This window comes from Corapipo altera, unplaced genomic scaffold (genome assembly GCF_003945725.1).
Source record: "Corapipo altera isolate COAL_440 unplaced genomic scaffold, ASM394572v1 1b, whole genome shotgun sequence".
In the NCBI taxonomy this organism is placed as follows: Eukaryota; Metazoa; Chordata; class Aves; order Passeriformes; family Pipridae; genus Corapipo; species Corapipo altera.
In genome coordinates, this window is record NW_020884881.1 from 9,668,881 (window position 1) to 9,690,830 (window position 21,950).

At 38.5% G+C, this 21,950-nt stretch overlaps 1 protein-coding gene across 5 annotated transcripts in view; it reads right to left on the reverse strand.

The window, feature by feature from the left end:
- Positions 1–205: 205 nt before the first annotated feature.
- The window catches only part of PUS7 (pseudouridine synthase 7), a 22,420-nt gene continuing 675 nt past the window's right edge, over positions 206–21,950 (reverse strand). Inside the window, exons 1-19 of one of the 5 annotated variants that reach the window (XM_027639874.1) lie at positions 21,695–21,805; positions 21,070–21,214; positions 19,469–19,547; positions 18,443–18,821; positions 16,524–16,620; positions 16,303–16,404; positions 15,277–15,421; positions 13,312–13,329; positions 10,900–11,011; positions 9,539–9,616; positions 7,757–7,885; positions 7,410–7,535; positions 7,047–7,108; positions 6,465–6,625; positions 5,460–5,586; positions 4,646–4,747; positions 2,721–2,850; positions 1,583–1,674; positions 206–939 (exon numbers count right to left, since the gene is read on the reverse strand). In XM_027639874.1, coding sequence (XP_027495675.1) covers positions 803–939; positions 1,583–1,674; positions 2,721–2,850; positions 4,646–4,747; positions 5,460–5,586; positions 6,465–6,625; positions 7,047–7,108; positions 7,410–7,535; positions 7,757–7,885; positions 9,539–9,616; positions 10,900–11,011; positions 13,312–13,329; positions 15,277–15,421; positions 16,303–16,404; positions 16,524–16,620; positions 18,443–18,792 — 1,968 coding nt within the window. In that variant the 5' untranslated portion in view covers positions 18,793–18,821; positions 19,469–19,547; positions 21,070–21,214; positions 21,695–21,805 and the 3' untranslated portion in view covers positions 206–802. Of the gene's footprint in view, positions 940–1,582; positions 1,675–2,720; positions 2,851–4,645; positions 4,748–5,459; positions 5,587–6,464; positions 6,626–7,046; positions 7,109–7,409; positions 7,536–7,756; positions 7,886–9,538; positions 9,617–10,899; positions 11,012–13,311; positions 13,330–15,276; positions 15,422–16,302; positions 16,405–16,523; positions 16,621–18,442; positions 18,822–19,468; positions 19,548–21,069; positions 21,215–21,694; positions 21,806–21,950 lie in introns of those variants that run through there. The other 4 variants (XM_027639875.1, XM_027639872.1, XM_027639877.1 and 1 more) reach the window with 4 other exon arrangements.

The window sequence follows — 21,950 nt, forward strand, 5'->3', positions numbered from 1 at the left end:
ACAGCAGAGCCGAGGTTCCCTCAGCCCGGAGCCCCTCGCCGGGTCCCCGCGGCCGCGGCGACGCCCCCGCCGCGTCAGCGCCGCGCGGTGCCGGTGCGCAGGCGCGGCCCCGCGCCCGAGGGACGGAGCCGCCGCCGGTTTCCTGCCCGTGAGGGAAGCCAAGGGCAGGGACGGGTGCAAGGGAGGCATTTAATGATACACGCTCGGGCTTTCAGGTTAATTTATTTTCAGTACCTGTTCTTTGGTACAGGTATCCGCTGGAAAATACAAGTATTTTCTCGATGGAAAGTCCCGACTATTTAAAACAGCTGTACACACCTTTACAGCACGCAAAAAGCCTCGCTAACAGAATCCTCTACTGCGTCAGTGCAAGTGCTACCAGCAAAGATTCCTGCGACACCTGTGTTCATCAGTATCTTCATTTTGTTGTAACTCATCTTCCTCAGCTGTAATTCGGTGTATTTGAAGAGGTTTCAAGGTGTGCTGAACTGATTAAAACATTCAGTGCTCGCCAAAAGAAAGCAAGCTAAACATTCTTCCAGGTCTGATGCTATTAAAAACCCATTTCTAAAGATGCACCCATGTTACAGCTCAAGCAGCTTACTCATTCAGTAAAAAGCACCATTCTCTAAGATCTATATTATATTACAGCCACCATCTTGCAAATGACTACTGAAGTTAAATGCTAGCACTAAAAAAACTTAAAAAAATACAAATCTCTTACTGTCAATCTTTAAGGATTTGTACAGAACATGTAAATAAGAAATCACTTTACTTATGTTAAAGTCATTTTGCAGTTCATTCAGCGCAACCAGGTAGTATTCAGTTGTGTTTGGTTCTTTATGCTTGTGTCCATTTTCAAAACTTCCCGAATCGCCATGGTAGCGTAAGTAGACGGGGGAAGGGAGAACTCCATCTTTAGTGCCCTGAATTTACCATCTATCATAAGGTGTAAGAGAAGACACAAAGCAAGAAAAAGTTGTTAAGGGCTTATGCAGTGCTTATTCTGGAAGCCGTCTAAACCAGACACAACCAATCCCCCAACCCATAAAGCAGAACAACCACCATCCTCACATTCCTATTTACAATCCACACTGAAATTTCATAAAACAACATCTTTATAACATAAGAGTTTTCTTTGTTTTAAAAGCAAACATTTGTTCTTTCAAAACTGAATTCCTAGCCTCTCTTCTCTTTTCTGGAAAGCAGTGTAAAAACATTTTGTGACCAGAGTTAAGTATTTGAGTAATCTCTTGTGTTCAGGACAAATAATACAAGCTCAACTGTACAGACAATTTGTGGCTTAATTCCACCTTTGCAAGTTGCAGACATTCACTGCTCAGCATTTCCTTGATTTTACAGATCCCTATAAGACAATGTAACAGTCAATACAAACTGCTGGAAGAATGGCTTGCACCCTTGGGAAATAAGGGCCCTTATTTAGACAGCTGGCTTTGGAGATCGTTAATGCCACTGCTTAACAGTCTAGTTAAATGCAAGCTCTTCCTTAAAAGACCTTTCAATACGTAGCAGTTGAAAGCAACAGCCAGATCAAACTACTGTTTAGCAAAAATCAACTCACCTGTAGGGAGAACTGGTAATGGTTTTCCTTCCAGTTTATCCAAATCCGTAGTAAATAATGGGATTTTGGGATCATCATATGCAACAACCTCCCTTTATAATATACATAATGTTTATTATTATTATTAATTATTTAGGATAACATGTGGTATTTTATATAAATGTATATTTATTATAATAATACTATTTATTATTATTCCAATTTGGAAGTTAAAACTGAAATGGAGTTGGCGTTTATGGCACAATAACTAGTAAAGCTTTATGTAGAAGATGCCTCTGTCTGATGAAGACTATAAAAAAATAAATTAGTGAGAAGTTTCTTTGCATAACTCATCTGTTTTTCCTCGTGGGCTGTCAGGATTTACAACTGTACAAGAAGGTAAGAATGGTGTCAACACTATGAGAACTTAAGAGAAGCGAAGCCTTTAAATACAGTCATCTACACCTAGAGAGTGCTTAAACATATTCTGCCATTCATTTAACAGAAATCCCATATGCATGGAATTTTTCCATATGTCCCTATTCCATATGTAACGACAAGGCTCAAAGAATAACTGGGAAGTAGATAAGCTTTATCTTAATTAGCAGTGATGTTTCAAGTGTATAAACATTTGTTTGATCTCCCTCCTAAACCCTCTATATTTTTTCTGTGCATCTGTGATCAAGTCTTTCTACACATTTGTACCTGTTTAAAAGGTATTTATTCAGTTGCCATGTAACAACTAGGTTGTATCTCTAACAACAGCAATTTAGTAAGTTTAAGTGATTGACAGGTAATTGGAGACCAACTTTCTCATAGCAAGATTACAAAAAACACTCTGTTTGGAATATTATCTATCATCATTTCAACATAAATAATTATCTATGAAGTGTTCAAGCCCTTGCAAGGAGAGCGAACAACTAGATAGACGTCTTGATATCTATCACAGAACCAGAGGACCAAGGAAGAAATAAAAGTATAGTTCAACTTCAACTGCGTTAAAAACACGAGGGAAATGCAGAGAGATTCCTCCCTAGCTATGCTTCCTTTACACAGACGTCCCAAGGAATAGTCTCATGGTTTTCTGTACTTAGTCACTATCTCACATAAACTCTTATGCTGTCAATTCAAGTGTAATTTCCTTTATCCTCCTACTCACCAACTGACATTCTGAGGTCGAATGATAATCTTTCTGTATGCTCCAGAAAGTGAGTAATCTCTGATCTTATGCCTCATGTTGTTGATATCAAGATTGTCAGCTACGAGCATTTCCTTGTAGGCCTCGCCAACTGCAAGAGAGGAAAGTATTTAATAGGACAGAGCATAGTGTGGCCAATTGAAACAGCCTGTTTTCATGGGTCATTCCTTCCCTTGTGTTTAGTAGTTTTCAGCATATATGGGACAAATGTTACACAGAAGTTTAAAATTACTGCAAATCTTATTCTCTACAATGTTTGCTTCTACACCCTGATTAGTAGAGGCAATAACCAAGAAAATATCTTATCAAATTAAACTTTCAGCTGAAAACAAAATTTACAAAATATTTCATTGACACTTTATTGCCATCTCATGCATGCTTTACAATTACCTAGACTTCAATTAGACTAATCTCAGGCATATGGAAAAAAAACCCAAAAAACAAAGGGCCAGACTACCTGTTACTCTCCCTTTGAAAAAGCAGTAGAGTGGACTGAGTTGACAATTTGACAACCCAACACAAGAGCAGTTCAACCCAATATTGAGGAAAACATATTGGGAGACTGGTTTGGCTAAAGAAGGAACTAACGACTAACCTATAAGGATACACACAGTAGCTGAAAGCTAGATCCAGCTACAAAGAAGGAATATACCAGCGTTGTCCAGGCACATTGGGATGGTGTTAGGAAAGTCAAAGCTCAGCTAGAGTTGAAATCAGCAACACACATCAAGAACAACATGAGTTAAGCTGCAACACAAGGAATGAAAGAAGACAACCAGGAAAATGTTGCCCTGCTGTTAACAGGGGCAGCTGGTCTAGTGACAGACCTAAGGCTGATGGTGTCAGTGGTCTTTTTGCCTCAGCCTTGATCAGCAAGGTCTCCCAGGCCTCTCTTCCTAGAGGCAAGGTTCAAGAAAGAGAGGGACTACTGGTAGTGGGAGAAGATGCAAGCTGAGAGAGCTGGCTCATGTCATGGTAACCCTTTCCTCTATTATCTGTGAAAGATCATGAACACCAGGCAACTGCAGAAAACCAAGTGTTGCACTCAGTTTCAGAAAGAGCAGGGAGGATGATCTAGGGAATTACAGACCAGTCTGACTCACTCTGGTCCCTGGGGAAAAATAATGGAGCTAAATCCCTCTGGGCACATGAGTGTGGTTTTAACAAAGGGAGAAAAAGGAAGAAAAAAACAAAAAAACCCCAAAACACCAAACTTACTGCCTTCTATGATGAAATTACTACACCTGTGAATGAGGGGAGAGCAGTGACTGTTGCCTTTAGCAAGGCTGTCAACATATTCCCACAGCATCCTTGTATCCAAGGTTAGAATGTTACAGTGGGTGGACTGCTGTGTGGATAAGAACTGTCTGGCTCATCATGTCAAAAGATAGTCACTATGGGTTTAAGCTCTACCTAGAAGCAGAGTTCCTCAAGGAACTGGAATATGTCCTGTTAAACACTGTTATCAGCATACATGGAGAGGAGCTGGAATTCACCCCAACAAGTCTGTGGATAAAGCCAAGCTGGGATGGCACTTGATACATGAAAAGACAGAACTGCCCTTCAGAGGGACCTAGGTGTGCTAGAGGAATGGGCCAAGAGGAACCTCATGAAATTCAGTAAGGACAAAGTCCTGTACCTGAGTCTGATTAACTCCTTGCAGTGGTATAGGCTAGGGAGCAATTCTGCTGACAGTCATCTGGGAAGCAGACTAAACAGAGTGACCTGGCAGCAACAAAAGGCTGACAGTAATGTATCAGAGATCTGAAATAGTATACTGTTTTAACGGTCACCAAGGCTGTATATATCTCCTCTTCTTTTAAAGAACAATCTTAAAGTACACTTACAATTTCCAAGTAAATATATCAGTTAACAGTCAGACTTACTTTTATGCTTTGGATAAATAACATCAAATCCAGGCAATGGCATCACTACATCGTGGATAGTGTAGTTATCCACATCTCCTTCTTCAATATGAACAGCTGTGGCTACAGGCAGGACAGAAAAACAACAAATTACCAGTATGGATGTCTGTGACAGTTAACATTAGCTAAATTTAAAACAAACCTTTTGATTGAAATAAACTTACTATGAGAAGGATAACTACCATCTTTTATCTCCACTTAATAGACAACATTTCCAAGAAAAGAAGTAACAGCCTTCAAGGCTGTCACAGTTACTGGCAGAATCACAGCCTGGCTTAAAGCTGAATGAAGTAAGTAAGGAGTGTTAGAGGAACAGACCCCTTACAGGCATCAGGCATACATAAAGGAGAAATACTGTGGGAAGTGCCAGAGCAAATCCAAGTGAAGAAAGTTTTAACTGAGTGAAGCTTCTGCTTTACAAAGATACAAATGCAATCAAAAGCTTTTATGGCTAAAACATTCATAACATCCTTTCATACTTCTTCATATCCTAACTAGGTTTGAGGTCATTCTTGAGAATAATCAGTCCTCTGTCGTCTCTCTTCCCTGTCCAGTTATTTGGAAAAATGAGGAAACCAACAGCTCATGGAAGTGCAATACCTAACTTCCAATTCCTTGTAAAATTTGATTAAAAAAGGCCAACAAATTCAGATATCACTGGGCCAAAATGGGAGAGAGAGAAATTATGTAAGCTGTATCAGACAAACATTTGCTATGTGCCTTGTTTTCACAGGAATTTAAACTACACAGCATCACCGGCTTTGTCTGATTTTACCTCCTTTAAGTATGAGATCTCCTGGTACAGCTCTAAGCCCATATTCTTCTATTCTCTTGCTCACCATATTATTCCACACATAACTCTGGTAGCTATGAATATACATTAAACGATTATTTCTTGGTATCTAGAAGTAAAGAAAAAAAAAGCGAAACACTAGAAAGATGTATTTTTAAGTTTTTTCTCATGATCATAACCAAAAAGGTATATATTTAAAATGTTACTTTATCCAGCAACAAGACTAACACAATTTCTTGGTATACAGATTTGATTTTTGTTCATTATTTGGGAAAAGTGTATGTGAAGAAATAATGCTTTTATACATTTGAAATCTGTACAAAAAAGAATTGTGCTTAAATTTAGAAAAAAACTCCACACTTTTTTTTTATTATTCAACAGCTGATCAAACACATGGGGCTATTATAAAACACTGAATTCATACTCAGCCTCTTGAAATCTTAAGTGAACTTTACAGCTGTGAAAGCCCAGTGTTATTCTAATTATCTTCTTCATAAACAAGAAATTATTCCTTGTCTCCTACAATGGGCCCAGTACTTTGCTGGTGATGGGGTATTTTCTCTAAAGACTTCACCTTGATTACAGCACTTGAAAGTGACAAGTGAATCCATCACCTCTAGACCAGGCTGATTCATTAGCCCAGAATCAGTTTGATTTATACTTTTAAAGCAACAGAACAACACTGAAACTGAACTTTTGCACGGTTCTCAGATCCCTACTATATATTTACTAAGTGTAAGGTTACTAAGTATAACTGTATTGCTTCCAACATACCAGGAAGATTGTTGTATATGCTGGAAAGCTTATTATGCATACATTAATTACAGATGTCATCAGTTACCGTGCAGCAGTACTGCAACCAAAAAGGCAGGATTTTAAACTTAACTTGGCATTCATCAAGCATCTATGAGTCTATTTCAAATTCATCATGATACCACCAAAAGAATGTTTATGGAAGTAAATACCCCCCAGCACTTTCACACTCACTATGCCAAATGCAGAGATTATGTTCTTCATTCCATACTTTAAGAGTCCACGTAGAAGCTGCCCTTCCACGCACCTTTTTACAGGTAGTTTCTTGAGGGCAGCTGCTGGATCTTTAGTCTTTGCCCATTCCTCTCTGCATTTTACTAAGTATCCCTTTTCAGCTAGAATGAGAATGTAAAATAAAAATATTTTAACTACACACCAAAAAAGCATCCATCTCACCTTTTGTTAAAACAGTTGAAAAATTAAAGTTTCAGTCACAGTAATTACAGAAATGAACAGAATCATAGAACACTTGAGGTCGGAAGGCTTCACACGGAGTCTGAGCAGACTCTGTAAGTATTCAGGCCCCTTTTCACCCCCACTGCAAGAAACTGCACAGCAAGGAAAAGATAAGCAGAAAGGCAAAGTCTGAAGATTGCTTCTCCATTGCTAAACTGCCTCAAGTTTAGCAGGTGCAAAGCTGTCCTCACAAATGTCTTTCCAAATTAAGGATCAAAATCTAAAAGCGTTTTTCCTGAATATACAATTCTTGGAGGAGAAGAGGCAGAAACACTTGATGTATCATTTTTCAGTCCTTACCTCCTGGTCGTGGTTTTAATATCAAATCCATTACTTCATTCCAATTGTTCTGTAGAATAGCTCTAAGATTCAAACAGGAAAGTGTATTAAGATCTAACTAAATATATTTTAAGGAGATTTACCAACTTATCAAAAAAATAAGTATTCGTGTTCAGACTTATGCAATATTAAAAGTAGTGCTCTTATGCAAGATAACTGCTGAAGCATGTTCAGAAAACAGATCTTTCTTGAATCTAAAATTAAAACTGGTATGTGCAATATGCCAGAAAAACATTCCCAAAAATACGTTAAGTTACACAGGGATAGGGATAAGAATAAAATTTTAAAAAAACAGAAAAGAAGGGGAATGAAGGCAGCACATACCTGCCAATCTGATAAGTAGGAACAGCTGTGGTTCCAAATCTTTGCATTCCATAGTAATTAATAAATCCAATTTCCCTGAGAGAGTGCATTGCTTGCTCTATCTGGTCATCGGTTCCTGTTATGTTTCTAGTATTAAAAAAGTTAAAGACAGATTATTAAGAGCTTATGCTATTTTGTGATGCTCATAATATTAAAGCTTAACATCAATATTATATAGCATATATCAAATTCAACAGACTCCTGCCAATAGGATTTCTGTTTTGTAACCCAAGTTGCACTGATATCTCTTAGCTATTTAAAGAAAAAAAATTCTAACAGAACTGTCTTAAAACATACTAACATAGTACCTGAGAACAACAGTGAAATGGTTCCCTTGCAATTCTCCTAATTTCAGTGGATGGTTCTTGTAACTGAAATTTCCTAATTTGAAGTTCATCAAACATTTATTCAAATGAGCAAGTCTTTGTGCAGTGATTCTGAAAAGAAACAGAAAACAGTGACCAACCTATGCTTAGAAAAGCAGATAAATACAGAAATGCTAGCATTACAAACCAAAAAGCAGCGAGCCCCATTTCCCCAGTTTTCTACTGCTGCCTCTTAAAAATATTTTAATGAAACAGCTGAAAGAAAATATCAGGTAGTTCTTAAGGTTACTCATACAAGAGAAAATAGCACTGTCTTTTCACATCTATGTTACAACATGAACTCCAAAAAAAGTATGTTGCAATATCAACGCATAGTGCACCCCACAAGCTGAACTCTGCTTTATCTGATTAACTGCTCCATGAATGCTGTTAGCGCAGTATCAGCTCCAGTTACCTAAGTCACCAACACAGAGTCAAGTAAAATTAGCCACTGTGTACACTTAATGCAGATGAAGGAACATGGAATCCAATCTGTCACTGATATCCGTTGTTTTTGTTGCTAGTATTTTTGGAAGCATATGCTGTTCTTTGCATTACTGAGCTGCTCTTGGACTCTTCTGCTACAATTTATACCAGTATAGAAGAGTTTATGAACTAGCATGGCCAGCATACTAAGCTCAGAGGGGGCTGATTAGCTGGCAATATCTCCTGTCCTGTTCGGGAGAGTCGGGTGCTGTGGCACTACTGAACAGACACCACACATCAATACACTCCCCCCAGTCCATGCTTGCTCCACACTGGAGCTCTTGGGCACAATATTTAAAGTGATCATGTTAAAAAGTAAACAGAACAGCACCTGAGATGGCTACACCACAGGTTTGGTTATCTGTCATCACTTTGCAAACCTGCCTTGCAGCAACAAGAATCAGGGGTTTCTCACGATTCACAGATTAGCATCTCCTTTTACGTGTGCAAATATATGCATGTCCAAAACATCAAGAGGAAATATATCAACAATTAAGTAGTGGATTCCCTCCTTTTAACAAGGATTTGATCAAACTTCTGGCTCTCAAACCACAGAATTCCTCACTTGAACGTGGTTTTCAAAAAGTTGTAAATAGTAGTGCAGGCAGAATATTCCAACTTGCTAAACTGATATTGTAATATATGACTGGGAGACATCTGTCATTCTCAGTTATGGGTGTAATGCTTATTTAAAGTGTCCAGAAACCATATAATTATCTTGGAATATGACAACATAAATTTTATTTTCTCTTAGTAGGTGACTTAAGGGAATAGGTTTAGATAGGAAAAGTTCCTCCTAATTTTTTGCCCTTCTGGCTACTCACAGATGAGCAAAGGCAGTGGTTTAGCCTTCTCTGGAGCTGTTCAGAGAGTTCAGTGAGAAAGAAAATAGGATTCCAGCTGGAGAAAGGGGGAAACAAAAGTCAGGAAAGAAATGGGACATAATTTTCACCATGTCATTCTGCTTTTCTGCTGTTGCATGGGATCCATGCAGCATGAGAGCACACAGGCAATGTGTCCCACTGCTTCAGTAAACACACATATCCAGCCTATGATTCGGAAAATACTGATGATCACCATGGAACAAAAAAGAATTATGGCATCTTCATTAATACCTGTGTTTTACAGGTATTCAGGACCCGAAACTGCCATTTGTTCACTGAGTCTTTAAGGTATTTAGCAAGATATCCAAGCTGTCACAGCAGCAGTGCACATACTCCAGAGTATACTTTTACTTACCTGAGAACAGCGATCTCTTGAACAGTTATAGCCCTTTTATCTTTAGTTCCCATGTAGGAAAATATGTTTGGCTTCACTCTTAAAAGCAACAGTAACAGATATTATGTATATTAAAACAGCAACAGATCAAACATAATTTTTAGCATAATTACCTAGAATTATTAATCTTCTATAATAAAAATATACCTACATTCCCCAGAACTAGGCTACAATTTGACAGATGTGGGACATTTTCTAGTCTCATCTATGAGTACATAAAACAAAGGGAAACTTCTGTTTTAATGATATGTAGACAAATTCACTTTTACCACAACAGTGCTTTCAAAATATGAGCTTTGAAGTACTTCTTTGTATACATTCACTTAATGTACAAATGCACAGCCACCACTAACTTCACTAAAAAAAAATTCATGTCCACTTCTTCCCTAAACTTCTAACAACATCTCTGTTTGAATACTATGCCTGCACATTATGTGAGAGTATGAGAAGTTCATTTAAAATTTGATCCATTTATTTCCTTGAGAGGAAAATTTCTTTTTCACTTTGGACTTCATAGCCTGTGTTACACAAGGAGTATTTCCAGTTATTCCAGCTATGGGCACCAGGGGGTAGCAGGATTGCCATTACACACAGTTTTCTACCTAACTATGCTCCTGCCATTCTGTTCTCAAATACAAATACTAAGTAGCATAACGGTTATAATCTAGATTACAAACATTTATTTTTGGGCAGGAAGAGGCCAAGGGAAAAGGAGAAGAGAAGTGGAGAAGTTTCCCTACCAGTAGATCACTGAACTGACCCAATTTTAAAATTGCCCTTCCTCTGCAATTCACTGTGTTCATGTCACGCCTTGGCCAATCTTTTTGTTTCTGCACTTGATGGGGTGAAAGGAACTAAGCCTGTGTTGCCATGGAGAAATTAATACACAGAACAACAGTTTATCAAGTGTAACTGCTTGGGAACTGATCAGCATATTATCACAACAATATCTAACAGGTTCATAACATACTTGCATAAATTCACAAACTGGAAAAAAACTGGCTTTTAATTCAGGTTACACATATTGAGGTTTTGAGCTGCCAAGCCTCTCTCAGATCAGCCAACATCAATTGTGGGCTTTTTCCACTGAAGCAGCCGAGTAGTCTTTTAAAATTCTTAGGCTCACTTTGTTCCATTCTCACCTCCCTACAAAACCTTTCAGTTTCAAATTTGACATTCTAAAATAACTTTTTATTTTAAACACTGTCTAAAAATTAGGCAATAGCAATCACTTGTGTTGCTCTTACATAATTCTGAAGCATAACATTTACAGTAACATCAAACATACAGGGCTGCCAGACTGGCATAAACATCAGCCTTACCTTAAAAATTTGGATAGGACATTAATGGCATCCATAGTGTCCTTGTTCTCCTTGTACAGTACAAAATGGCAGTAGCTTCCCCTAGATTTTGGCCAAGAGTGTTTTCTTGGATCTTTAAAAGCAAAAAGGTTAGTGTCATTTTTTTAAAAAAGTAATTAATATATTTGCCATTGCAGCTGCGTTTAAAACAAATATACAAGAGCCAATCTCTGCTAATTTCCATCTGCTTTAAAAAAAAAATGAAAAGAGTTAATTACTGACAGCAAAAGCTGTAAAGCACAATGAAAAATACCTCCCCTTCCAGTGGGCTGTAAACTTCTCTTTAATCAGTTCTGTCACCTAGAAAATCCTGAATGAAATAGCAACACTTCCTTTGTCATGAAATTATCTAAAAATATATCCTAGTCATTTAACTGCCATATCACCTGATTAAATTTCTTAAAAACATTATCATTACACTGATTTTCAGCAGTAGCAGCCACTCCACATTTCATCTAGTGCCTTCTGTAATTAATAGTTGAGGACCATTGGAAGCCTGTTTGTAGGAAGACTACAATTATTATTTATAGTATGGACATATTCTTGATTTCTGTAGGATTTTTTCTATGTCTCACGCAAAAGCATGAATCGCATCTCTACAAAAGCCTAAAAAAAGTACACTCAAAAGATTACTGTAAGGTGATTTCTTTTTTTTAATCCTATGGGAGAGAGATAATGGCACAAGAGAGACACTAACAAGTCTGATACTGTGCCGTGCCTAGAGAAGGCCGGAGGGTGAGAACTTCAGCTCCCACAGACTAACAACTGATGTACAATTCTGTGCAATTATTTGGCACTTTTCAGAGAAGAAAACTGTCGATGATTTGTCAAGCTTCTGTCACACAATAAAGCCTCCAGAGAAAAAAAACTTTCCTTTTATAATAACCCACCGTTAATGGCATTACTGGGAAGGGGGACTGATTCTACACAGGTTTAGCAACCAATTTTGAGGTGCTTAATCAATTCTTTGCTTTATAAGAACAAACTAAGAATCTGTTTTGTTTTACATAAGAAGTCTCTTATCTCTTGGCAACCACAAAGCAAGCTTTCCTAGTTTTGTACAAAAAGGGTACAAGCATCTTTCAAAACAGCAAAAGCTAACTGAAAAAGCAAGCCCTATTTCAATATATAAACACCAATGCAGGAACTTCTTGAGAAATTTTGCTCTTTTTGTTCACATTAGTTTGATAAAGCCCAGATATCCCCCCCAGACACTAAATATGTTTAATTCTTCCTTTTCTTTTTTTTTTTTTTTTTTGAGAAGCTGGCATCCATACACACACTTCTGCAAAAATAATTTTGGATGCTGCAGTGTAAAATGCTATTTGTAGAGTTTTCAATCAGTTAGAATTACTGCACCACTTGCCTTGCAGCATCAGTTTCTAAGCAAAACCCTCTTCCCACAGAGTTTCCTAGGTCCTAAATGGAGCAGTATGGTCCAAAGCCTGTTAAGAGACCTCACACCTCTGCTGGTCTCCCCTTCTGAGCCACCACTGCTCTTAAACACTATCAATGAAACCTGCAGTCAGCTGGAAGAGCAACGTCCTCCTCCATGAAGCTCTTGGCAATTAGCAGGGAAGAGGGGAAAGACTGAGCTCAATTCACAAGGAAAGCCTTCTCCAGCTGGAATCTTTCTTTAAGTTGAACTAATTCATCATCACTCGGTCATTTCAACACACTTAAAAAAGTGAGCCCTAATCTGGTCTAGACTACAAGGATTCTATAGATACTATGCATATCAATGGGCTCCTCATGCTTTGGCATCACAGCCATGTGCCTATCCAACAGAGGGGGCAGCTACAGTCCTGATATTTAACCATTCCTCACCCAATACTTCAAAGTATTCGACTGGGTAGATGGACCAACAGGACAGTTTGCAGTCCTTATTGCTGTGTTTCAGTCATGCTACATTTTTGACAGTAAATCTATATTTCCAAGCCCTTTTTCCAAACCTTTTGCTGAAACTTGAGGGCTGGAAGCTCATTTTTAATATCAGGATGTATGATATATACTTTTAAAGTTGTATAAAGACAGATAGTAGTGTCTGAAATATAGGCTGAAGGGCAAAGGCCTGGCTTACTGAAATCTATGGAAAATTTACCACAGTTGTCAAACAGTACTGTCAAAACTGGTAATTCACATCCCTTATTACTGGCAGACTTTCTCTGCACCAAACGACTACTGCCTATACTGCACTAAAAAAAAAGAGGTAGAACAAGCCCAGTGCTTGGCTGTTTCAGGGAATTTTAAGTATTATTTTTGTGTAGGGATTGTTAAGGAATTGTTCCTAGTTTGGCCAGTCCTGTTGCTATTTAGGAGGTCATAATGGTTGGCATTTCATTTTTGTTAGCATGAAATGTCAACATCTCTTACCTGTTGCAGTTCTGACCTCTGTCCCAATGCAGAGCATAAAGAGCACAAAAGAGTAGCATTTAATTTTTAGACTGTCAAAGTGTTTTTAGAGGTGAACATGCAGGTTTATGGTTATGGGATTATTTATGCTTCAGGGAGCATCCAATAGTTAGGTGGTGGATGACAGCAATTTAGACAGTTATGCAATGGAATCGTGCAGAGGGAAACAGTGAACATATGGAAAGCTTCAATCGGAGATGCAACAAACTTAATTTGTGGACAACGATGAAACAACAGTTTACTGACAACTTAGTAAGACAGTATTTTAAGTATTTTGGGTGTAAACTTACTATAGACACCAAGCAGCTTCTGATTTTACATTTTAGGAAGCATGTTTGGGAACCTTTTACATTATCAACAGAAGTAATCAGATATTTCAGCTAATATTCGAAAATTCTACACTTCTGAAATATTTCTTGCCTGGGGAGCCCACTCAGGACTAAGACGTATTTGTGGCTATGTAAACACAAAAGATAAATATAATCCTGGCTAAAAAGAACTTGCACTCTTCAATCTTACATCCATAAACATTTACACACACTCACTGAAACTGCACACATCTCCACCAACATGCACAGGTGTCCGAAGCATCCACAGCTCAGGAATCCAGGTTTAGATAGAGGATGCTTCTCTGCATCACAAGATGGTGCTCCAGATAGTGTTTTAATCCTAGAGACACACCACTACATTCTTTTCAGCATATTTCAAATACTTGAATTCTTTCATACAGTATCTCTTAAATCAGACTGGTCAGCTTAACACCAACCACTTGACTGTAACAATGGTTAAAGAAGAGAAGCAGCAGAAGGAAATGGTGGAGGTAAAACTGTTACAAATCAACAGAGAACAAAACTGGCTTAGGAGAATTTTGTGCTGGTAAGTATCCATACTCCATGCATAAAGCATGCAAACATACACGTTTTCTAAACACGGTCAAGTAAGATACAAACACATTATAAATGGACCCATAAAAGTACAACATTCCCATAGTTGCACAGAACAAGCCTTAAAAAAATAACTAAATTGAATATGGATATGATTTTGTTTCCAATTTTAAACTTTTCTATCTCCTTATCTTTTCTCCTTCATCTTTAAAATCAAAGGATTAGATTTACATACTGTCATTTGTAGTAGGTTGAAATGACACAGGAAAGCAACCGATTTAAACCAAACATTATCTACAAGCAGAATGGTGCACATTTAACAAAAGGTGTTAATCCTCTAAACTTACAACAACAACAAATTAGTAGTAACGTTAAAAATTGTAGAACACATTAATTTATCCCCAGTAACCAAAACAGTATTTGCAAGATTAAGGTGGATAGTACTTAATTTTGAAAATCCTTCATTACTTTGACTATTCCAAAAGAGTAAATGTGATTTATAATTAATAAAGACATATTTCTGCAAATATAATTAACCTTGGAAACAGAGGTAGTCTTAGAGATCATGGTAAATATACTATGTTTATGTAAAACTATAACTTTGGGAAAACAAACAGGTGTTTGTCTCTATTCAAGTCATTGAGAATTACACCGACTGTCAGTGTAATGTGCACGTTCCAACTACAACCTCGTACTCCCACTGCAAACTTAAACATCCAGGTAAGTTCATGAAACCTAAGTTCAAAAAATACTGAAAATAAAGCGCCTTTTGCCTATTCCTATGAAATAGCAGGAGATGTTCTCACTTCTGACATGGTTGTACTGGATTAATTATTTGGAAAGAAAAACAAGTAGAAATTTGAATTTGAAACGTTTCTTGTGTTCCTAGTCATTTTAGATGCACAGCATCAGTTGCAACAAGGAAAAAGCAAAGCCAGACTACATAAGAAATATGCTCCACTTGAAGTACTTACTAACAATTCTTGTTTTCAGGATAATTTTAGCATTTACTTTACCCAACTGCTGTGATACTGAAACTCACTTGCCAGGGCTTTTTTCCCAGCAGCATGATAAGCAATAATGTATTTCTTTCCATCTCTATCTTCTGTTTTAGTCTCCAGTCCTGGAAACAAGGACTTCACAGCCTGGTGGATGACTGTTCTTTTTTCTTTGGTATCTTCAACTACCTGTGTTAACACACATAGATGCAGAAACCAAATAAATTAATACAAAAAGGGAAGGATTCTCCTGGAGTTAAATTTTGCATGCTTAAAGAAAACCTACCAAATAACAATAAATACTGAATAGGTATACTTTTAAAAGTCTTGTCTACTTAAAATTAGTTTGAAAAATAATAAATAACTCTGTTGCAAACTTCGGTCTCAACACTCACAGAAGAAAACTCTCAAGATTTATTCCTGTCTTCTGCACTTAATAAAATTCCCTCTTCTAAAGAAACTGTGGCAAAACAAATTTTTTCTGTATGCTTTAAAGGAAAAAAAAATAGCTAGATAAGATTATTTGGTGTGTGAATGCTTATTTGAAACTACCAGATCTAATCCTACTCATCTTTGTGTCCCAAATTTAGCTCAACAGTTATTCTTCAAGTACATGGAATATTTGGATGTTTAAAAATACTAAGGTTTTAACTTCATTTTGTACCTTCTTATCTTTCTTGTTACAGAAGACCATATTTATCTTCTTTTCTATTAAATCACTAAACACTGACCTTGAAAACAGTGTTTCATCACCATGGATGTTTTATTTAAACCTTGTTACTCTATAAAACAATACTAGACAGAAAACCAAAATATTGCAAGCAGGAATTAAAACCTGCATTTAAGTTCTGTGTTCAATACCACCAAAATCAAAATGACAACTCAAATGCATGAATTTGAGTACATCTGTAAGACTTTACAGATTAAAACTCTAAACTGGAAACAGTTTGGTATTGCCTCCTGCATCCTGTTCAAACTGCTCCTACAGATTACATGCACTAGAAAGCACGTACCTTCCACTCACTCCCTCTGCCCCCACCCCCAAAGTTCATATAATTTATTAATTTTACCTCTATGGCAACACTAGTTTCCTTATTCTTAAAAAGCTGGAGCTCCTCTAAACGCTGCTTGTCTTCATCTGACAAAACTGTAAATGTTTCTTCTGATGGGTCCTAATGCATATTCAGGAGGAAAAAAAAAATCCAGTAACCCTCATGGAACAACTTTCTGTGTTTTCCAATGTTCTTGCTCAAGGAGCTTTAAGAGGCATAACCATTACCAAATCTTTTACCTCAAAATTTACCTCATCATCCACTGGAACAGAAAAGTCATCTAAATGGCTCACACGTCCATCTTTGCCTATTTCATGGACAACAAAGTCCGAGTATCTGATAGGAAGAAACATGCATTACATTTTAATAAAAATAAAAATCCCGCATCACAAGAAGTCCTTTCCCAAGAAGCAGTTTGTTAGCAGAATTCACTGAAGAATTCTGAATTCACATAAGTCAATTCACATAAAAGAAACCTAAACCATGGGAAAGCTGTACCTATTTCCACCCCTCAGACGGATACCATGAGAACACACATCTAAACACAGCAGACTTCTTTGCACGCCACCAAACACCTGCTGTAGTTATTCTGAGTCATTTTCTCACTAGCTTGCAGAGATCAGTAATGCATATCCTCAATCCCAGTCACTACTGACAATTAAGACTCTACTGCATTGCCACAGTGTGAACATGAATGCATTAACTCCATTGCTTCAAGTAACCTGCAGGATAAAGTGCCACTTTTTAGCTACTCTAAGAAAGGCAGGACGAATTCAGCTTTGTTCATATAATCAGTTATAGAGATCATTCAAATAAAGTTAGTCTGCATTCTCTATGAGAGCAACAAAGAACTGGACATTTCTGATCGAGTCATTTATGTTCTGCAATAAAAACATGATTTTTAAGTAGCATTTGCTTGCAATGGAAAAAAGAAAAACAATCCTTATTCTATGAATGTTGAAAGACGAATGAAACTTCACCATGGGAATGTTTCTACTGTACCTTCCCCAAGCCCCTGTTTGCCATCCCTCTGTGCAGCCTACATCATACTGGTAGAATTCTTTCCTGAGGAGCGTTATGTGTCCTCTCTCTTACTCTCTGTAGCTGTCTAGACATACTAGTGACTAGTACCATAAAAATGCCAGGACTGATTTAATAATAGGTGTTATAAACTAGGATCAAAAAATAACCATAAGCCCACGAATTTTCTACCATCCAGCTACCTTTGGCCAATCAAAACTGGCAGATTTCCCAGAAGATTCAGCATAGACTGTGTTCCCTAGTGAAGGATTATGCTAGCTGCTTAGTGCTCCACACATAAAGATTAAATATGTACATAATATGTACATATCATTTTATTATGTAAAATGACCTATATATTAAGCCACTATTTAAAAACGGGGACTTTTCAGCATGTAAACAAAGCATCCTTAAATGCTTTGCTAAGGCCAGGAAACAATGATTCCCACTTCAGAGAGTTTTGTATGTGCATTCTGTTTTATTCAAAGATGTTCTTTAATTTAAAAACCTAGAAGCTTCATAAAGAAAAAAGTTACTAAAACCCAAATATTTCACTAAATATATAATGTGTATATATAACAACTTCTGCACCCTGAATTACAGAATTCCCTTTTATGTTTTGCAAATGACATTAGAACTGATCAGATAATAATTTAAAGCCTAATGGACCATTTGGTAAAAAAATTGTTTAAAGACATTAGCACAAAATAGTCAGGGCAAAGCAAAGAAGAACCAAAGAGGGATGGTTTTGATGCTGTTCTCCAGTGCATCTAGTATCAGCAGTGAGGAGTGGTACAAAAAGTGGGTGTACTGCATAAGGTTTTATGTATGCTGTATGCTGCATGCTGCTGCCAGGGCACAAGGCAAACAGCAAAGGTCAGTGTAATCATGTATTTCTACTTATGAACAGCTTCCTTCTTCAGAGCTCCACTTGACAGGAAAATAAACAAAAACAACCCTCAATCTAGAAAAGTCCCAAATTAAACCTTTCTTTCAGTTGCAGCACTAGATAAAAAGCGATGAACCTCCCTAGTGGCCACACATAATCCATTTGCATCCTGTGAATCAGAAAAGGAAAATGGAGAACTACAACTGCATTACACAAGGAATTAACATATACAATAAGACAAAGAGTTACCTCTCTTTTAAGATTCCAGAAAACCCTTTATGAGAGCTAACAAATTTAGTTATGCCAACATCGCTTTCTGTCAGTCCATGCTTCATCATGTCTGCAAAGCTCTCTGGGTCTCCATCTTCATCACTGTCCTCTAGTTCTTCTTCTTCCTGCTCCTCACTTTCCTCATTGGGAATCATTTCATTTTTCATGTCCTCAGGTGGTTCTGTTACAGTCTCAATACTCTGCCCAGAGTCATTCCCTGTCTTAGACTTCTCCAAGATCTTCTGTCTTTTGATTTCATCTGCATTAGCCACATCATCCTCAGAGCGAGGATGTTTCAAGGACACACTATTCATTTCTACAGTTTCCATGTTTAAGGCACAGTGTAGGATAGAAAGCCCTGAGGAGGAAGAAGAATGGTTTATTTCTTGTCTGCTTAAGAGCAGTATCAATATACAGCCTCTTCACTCCAAGGACTCTGCCCCCTGCAATGGTTCAGAAAAACTACATAACTTTCTGCATTTTTAAGTTAAACATCAAGTACATATTCCGAACAGCTAGAAGCAATATGTACTTGGGGAGAGAGAAGGGAGATGTTACGGGGACTTAATACCCACCCAAAGCACCATGCATGCTGGGCTACAGCAGAGCAGGATTCAGTACTGCACTGACCATTCACCACCATCATCACTCTTGCCAGCCCTTACCATAGCTGCATCCAGTCCTGTGCACACACAGGCTCTGCTGTCAACAGCAATGTAGTGCCCAAGAAACATTTTGTTACCAAGCCTTCTGTGACTATTCTCAATTATTCCCTTTTCTATCAAGATTCCATCTTCCAAGGACTGAGAGACGATGGCTCGATTCCCCCAAATATGAAATATCATCGCTATGTTCTTCCAACACACACAATACCACAGGGAACTCAAGGTGGCAGCAATTCAGCCCAAAAGATAGGAGGGATGAGATATCAAAATCATTAAATGAGTGGGACAAACAAAACAACAAGGAAGTGAAATGATCTCTAAGAAGAACAGGACTACTCACGCTGGTGGAACAAAGTTCTGACCCTTCCCTAGCAACTTGAGCTGCCACCTTTGTATCAGCAGAAACAGCACCTTCAGATCTGAAAAACAGAGAAAAAGTAACTCAGAAACTTTTAGTCCAAAAAAAAAAAAAAAAAAAAGGACTACAAAAACATGTATGAATGTGATAATGACAGAAACCAGCTGTCCCTGACCCAGGCTGCACAGCTACTGAGATGGACTCGTTAGTAACAAATACAATGGTAAGTGTTATTTAGCAAGCTAGAGGAGAGAACTTTGGTTTTATTTCTATGTTTATGAAAGGAAGTTGGAGTTCCAACTAATTAGGCAAGGACAGGACCTTTCTTCCAGCATTGCCCAACTGGCACACCAGCTGTACCGGGGATAAAGTGCAGGATTTGGTAGCAGGGGAGGAGGCCATCAACTGCCCTGTGCTGATGTGCCAGTTCCAACTGGAGCCATAAACCCACCACTCGCCATCCTCCAACTCATCAGATGAACACACAGTGCCTCTGCTCGAGCTTATTCAAGTAAGGGAGGATCTGCCAGTGGCAGAAATGCAAAAGAAAGCACAGGAGGAGGTGCACGACAGTGCTAAAAAAGGCACAGGGAAGGGGACAACCGCTGGGGTTGGAGATGCACTCTTGGTAGGAGGCTCTACACATCAGAGCCAGGACATCCCTGACAGGACTGTGGCCTGTGGAGGTACTCAAACTGTGACAAGGACACACCTGTGGAGAGGCCCTCATGGGAAGAAATGGGAAAGGAATGAGCAGTAGAAAGAAACCTCCATGTACCAACCCCAACTTCCGGCACTACCACTGCCTTGTGCAAGGTTCAGAGCTTAACCTGAGGGGTTAAGGAGTGAAAGGGAGGAAAGGAGTTATCCCCAGGTGTTTGTTTAAGTGATAGTTTTCTTTGTATCTCACTAGCCAATAGGTAATTAAAAGTTTATGTTAACAAGTAATAAATTAAATTAAATTTCCCATGTCAAGTCAGTTTTGCCCACAACAACCAAGTTTCTAAATTAACAGGATTCAGCTGTCACTGAGAAATTAATCTAGGCACAAAGCAGTATTTCAGAGCTACATATATCATCCTGTATTATTTGTCCAGCCACTAGATAGCATATTCTATTTAATTTTAAGTGGTATGTTTTTAAAGGAAGACTCATTACTAACTTGATAATCAGCATGTGCTGGGTTGGTAACTAACTGTTACCAGTAAGCTGTTAGCCACTGCTGACTTCATGGCCTGGACTTTCCATTGTAGAGATCACAAACTTAGGGTAAGGAGGGAGGAGCAACTGTTTCAGAAACACCTGAAATGTTTTGCTCAAATAAAGAACTGAAAATGGATGCTACACAAATAAATGGACAAAAGGGAAAGAGGGAGAAACTTATAAAAATAAGTGTATGTATTGCCTGACAAGTGACAAGACACACAAAGAAGAAAGCACAACAATTAGCAAATCAGTGTACCTTCAAGCTGAAAGCACCAATTTTACTGTATCCACAAATAAAAACAAAAGTGCATAAAACCCTTCTTTAAAAGGAACAAAAAATAAAATCATAGCCAAGAGAAGCAATTCACCATCATTACCAGATTCTTCTCCTATGTACTGAGATCTACAGAGCCCGGGTTATAAAGCACTGAAGTGGAAAAGGCTTCTAGATGGCTTGTGAATGTCTTCACATGGCGAACAAAACAGTGAAATCATTCGGCACAGTGAAATCCTCTGACACACCTGCCAAAAGCAGTAACAAGAGAAATCTCATGTTTCTAAAATAAAACTGTAACATCTAGTTATTGAATTGTACAAACGGTTAGATGAATTCAGTGTCGGGCACAAATACTCCACATAACTGTCACATGCAGACTATTCTCACAGCAGAGCAATGACTCACATACTATCAAGTACTATCCTGTGCCAAACGGCGGCCATCATCTGGGATAATTTCTGCAGGATAATTATTAGAAGGAGCAAGTTGAAGTGAGCGGGGCACACACTGCCTCGCTTGTGCAGATCGCTGCTGAGAGGCGCCTATTATTTTCTGACAGCTGCTCAACTGCCTCGGTCCTTTTCCCAACAAACAGGTGTTTCCATAAAAGCCAGAATCTGCATAAACAGCAACTCCACAGCAATTTCAATGTTTTAGCAGAGACTGAATTTCCTACTACAAATAAGAGACTTGATTCTCCTCCCCAGTCGGGAATGGTGTGGTACCTGCCAGGCAGGCACAGCGGGCGGGGGGGGACACACTAAATAACAGAGCCGGAGCACGCCAGCGCTGGGCACGGAGCTGGCTCCTCATGAGATGAGGCACGTGGGATTAAAAGGCGACCGGAGAGAGGGCGCGATGATGCAGCAGCAGCAGCGCCCGAAGGCCAACCCTCGGGGCGGGGGCAGCGGGCAGGGAGCGGGCCGGGAGGGCAGCCGGAGCCCCGCGGGCCGGGCCGGGCCGCAGCAGCGCTCGGGGCGC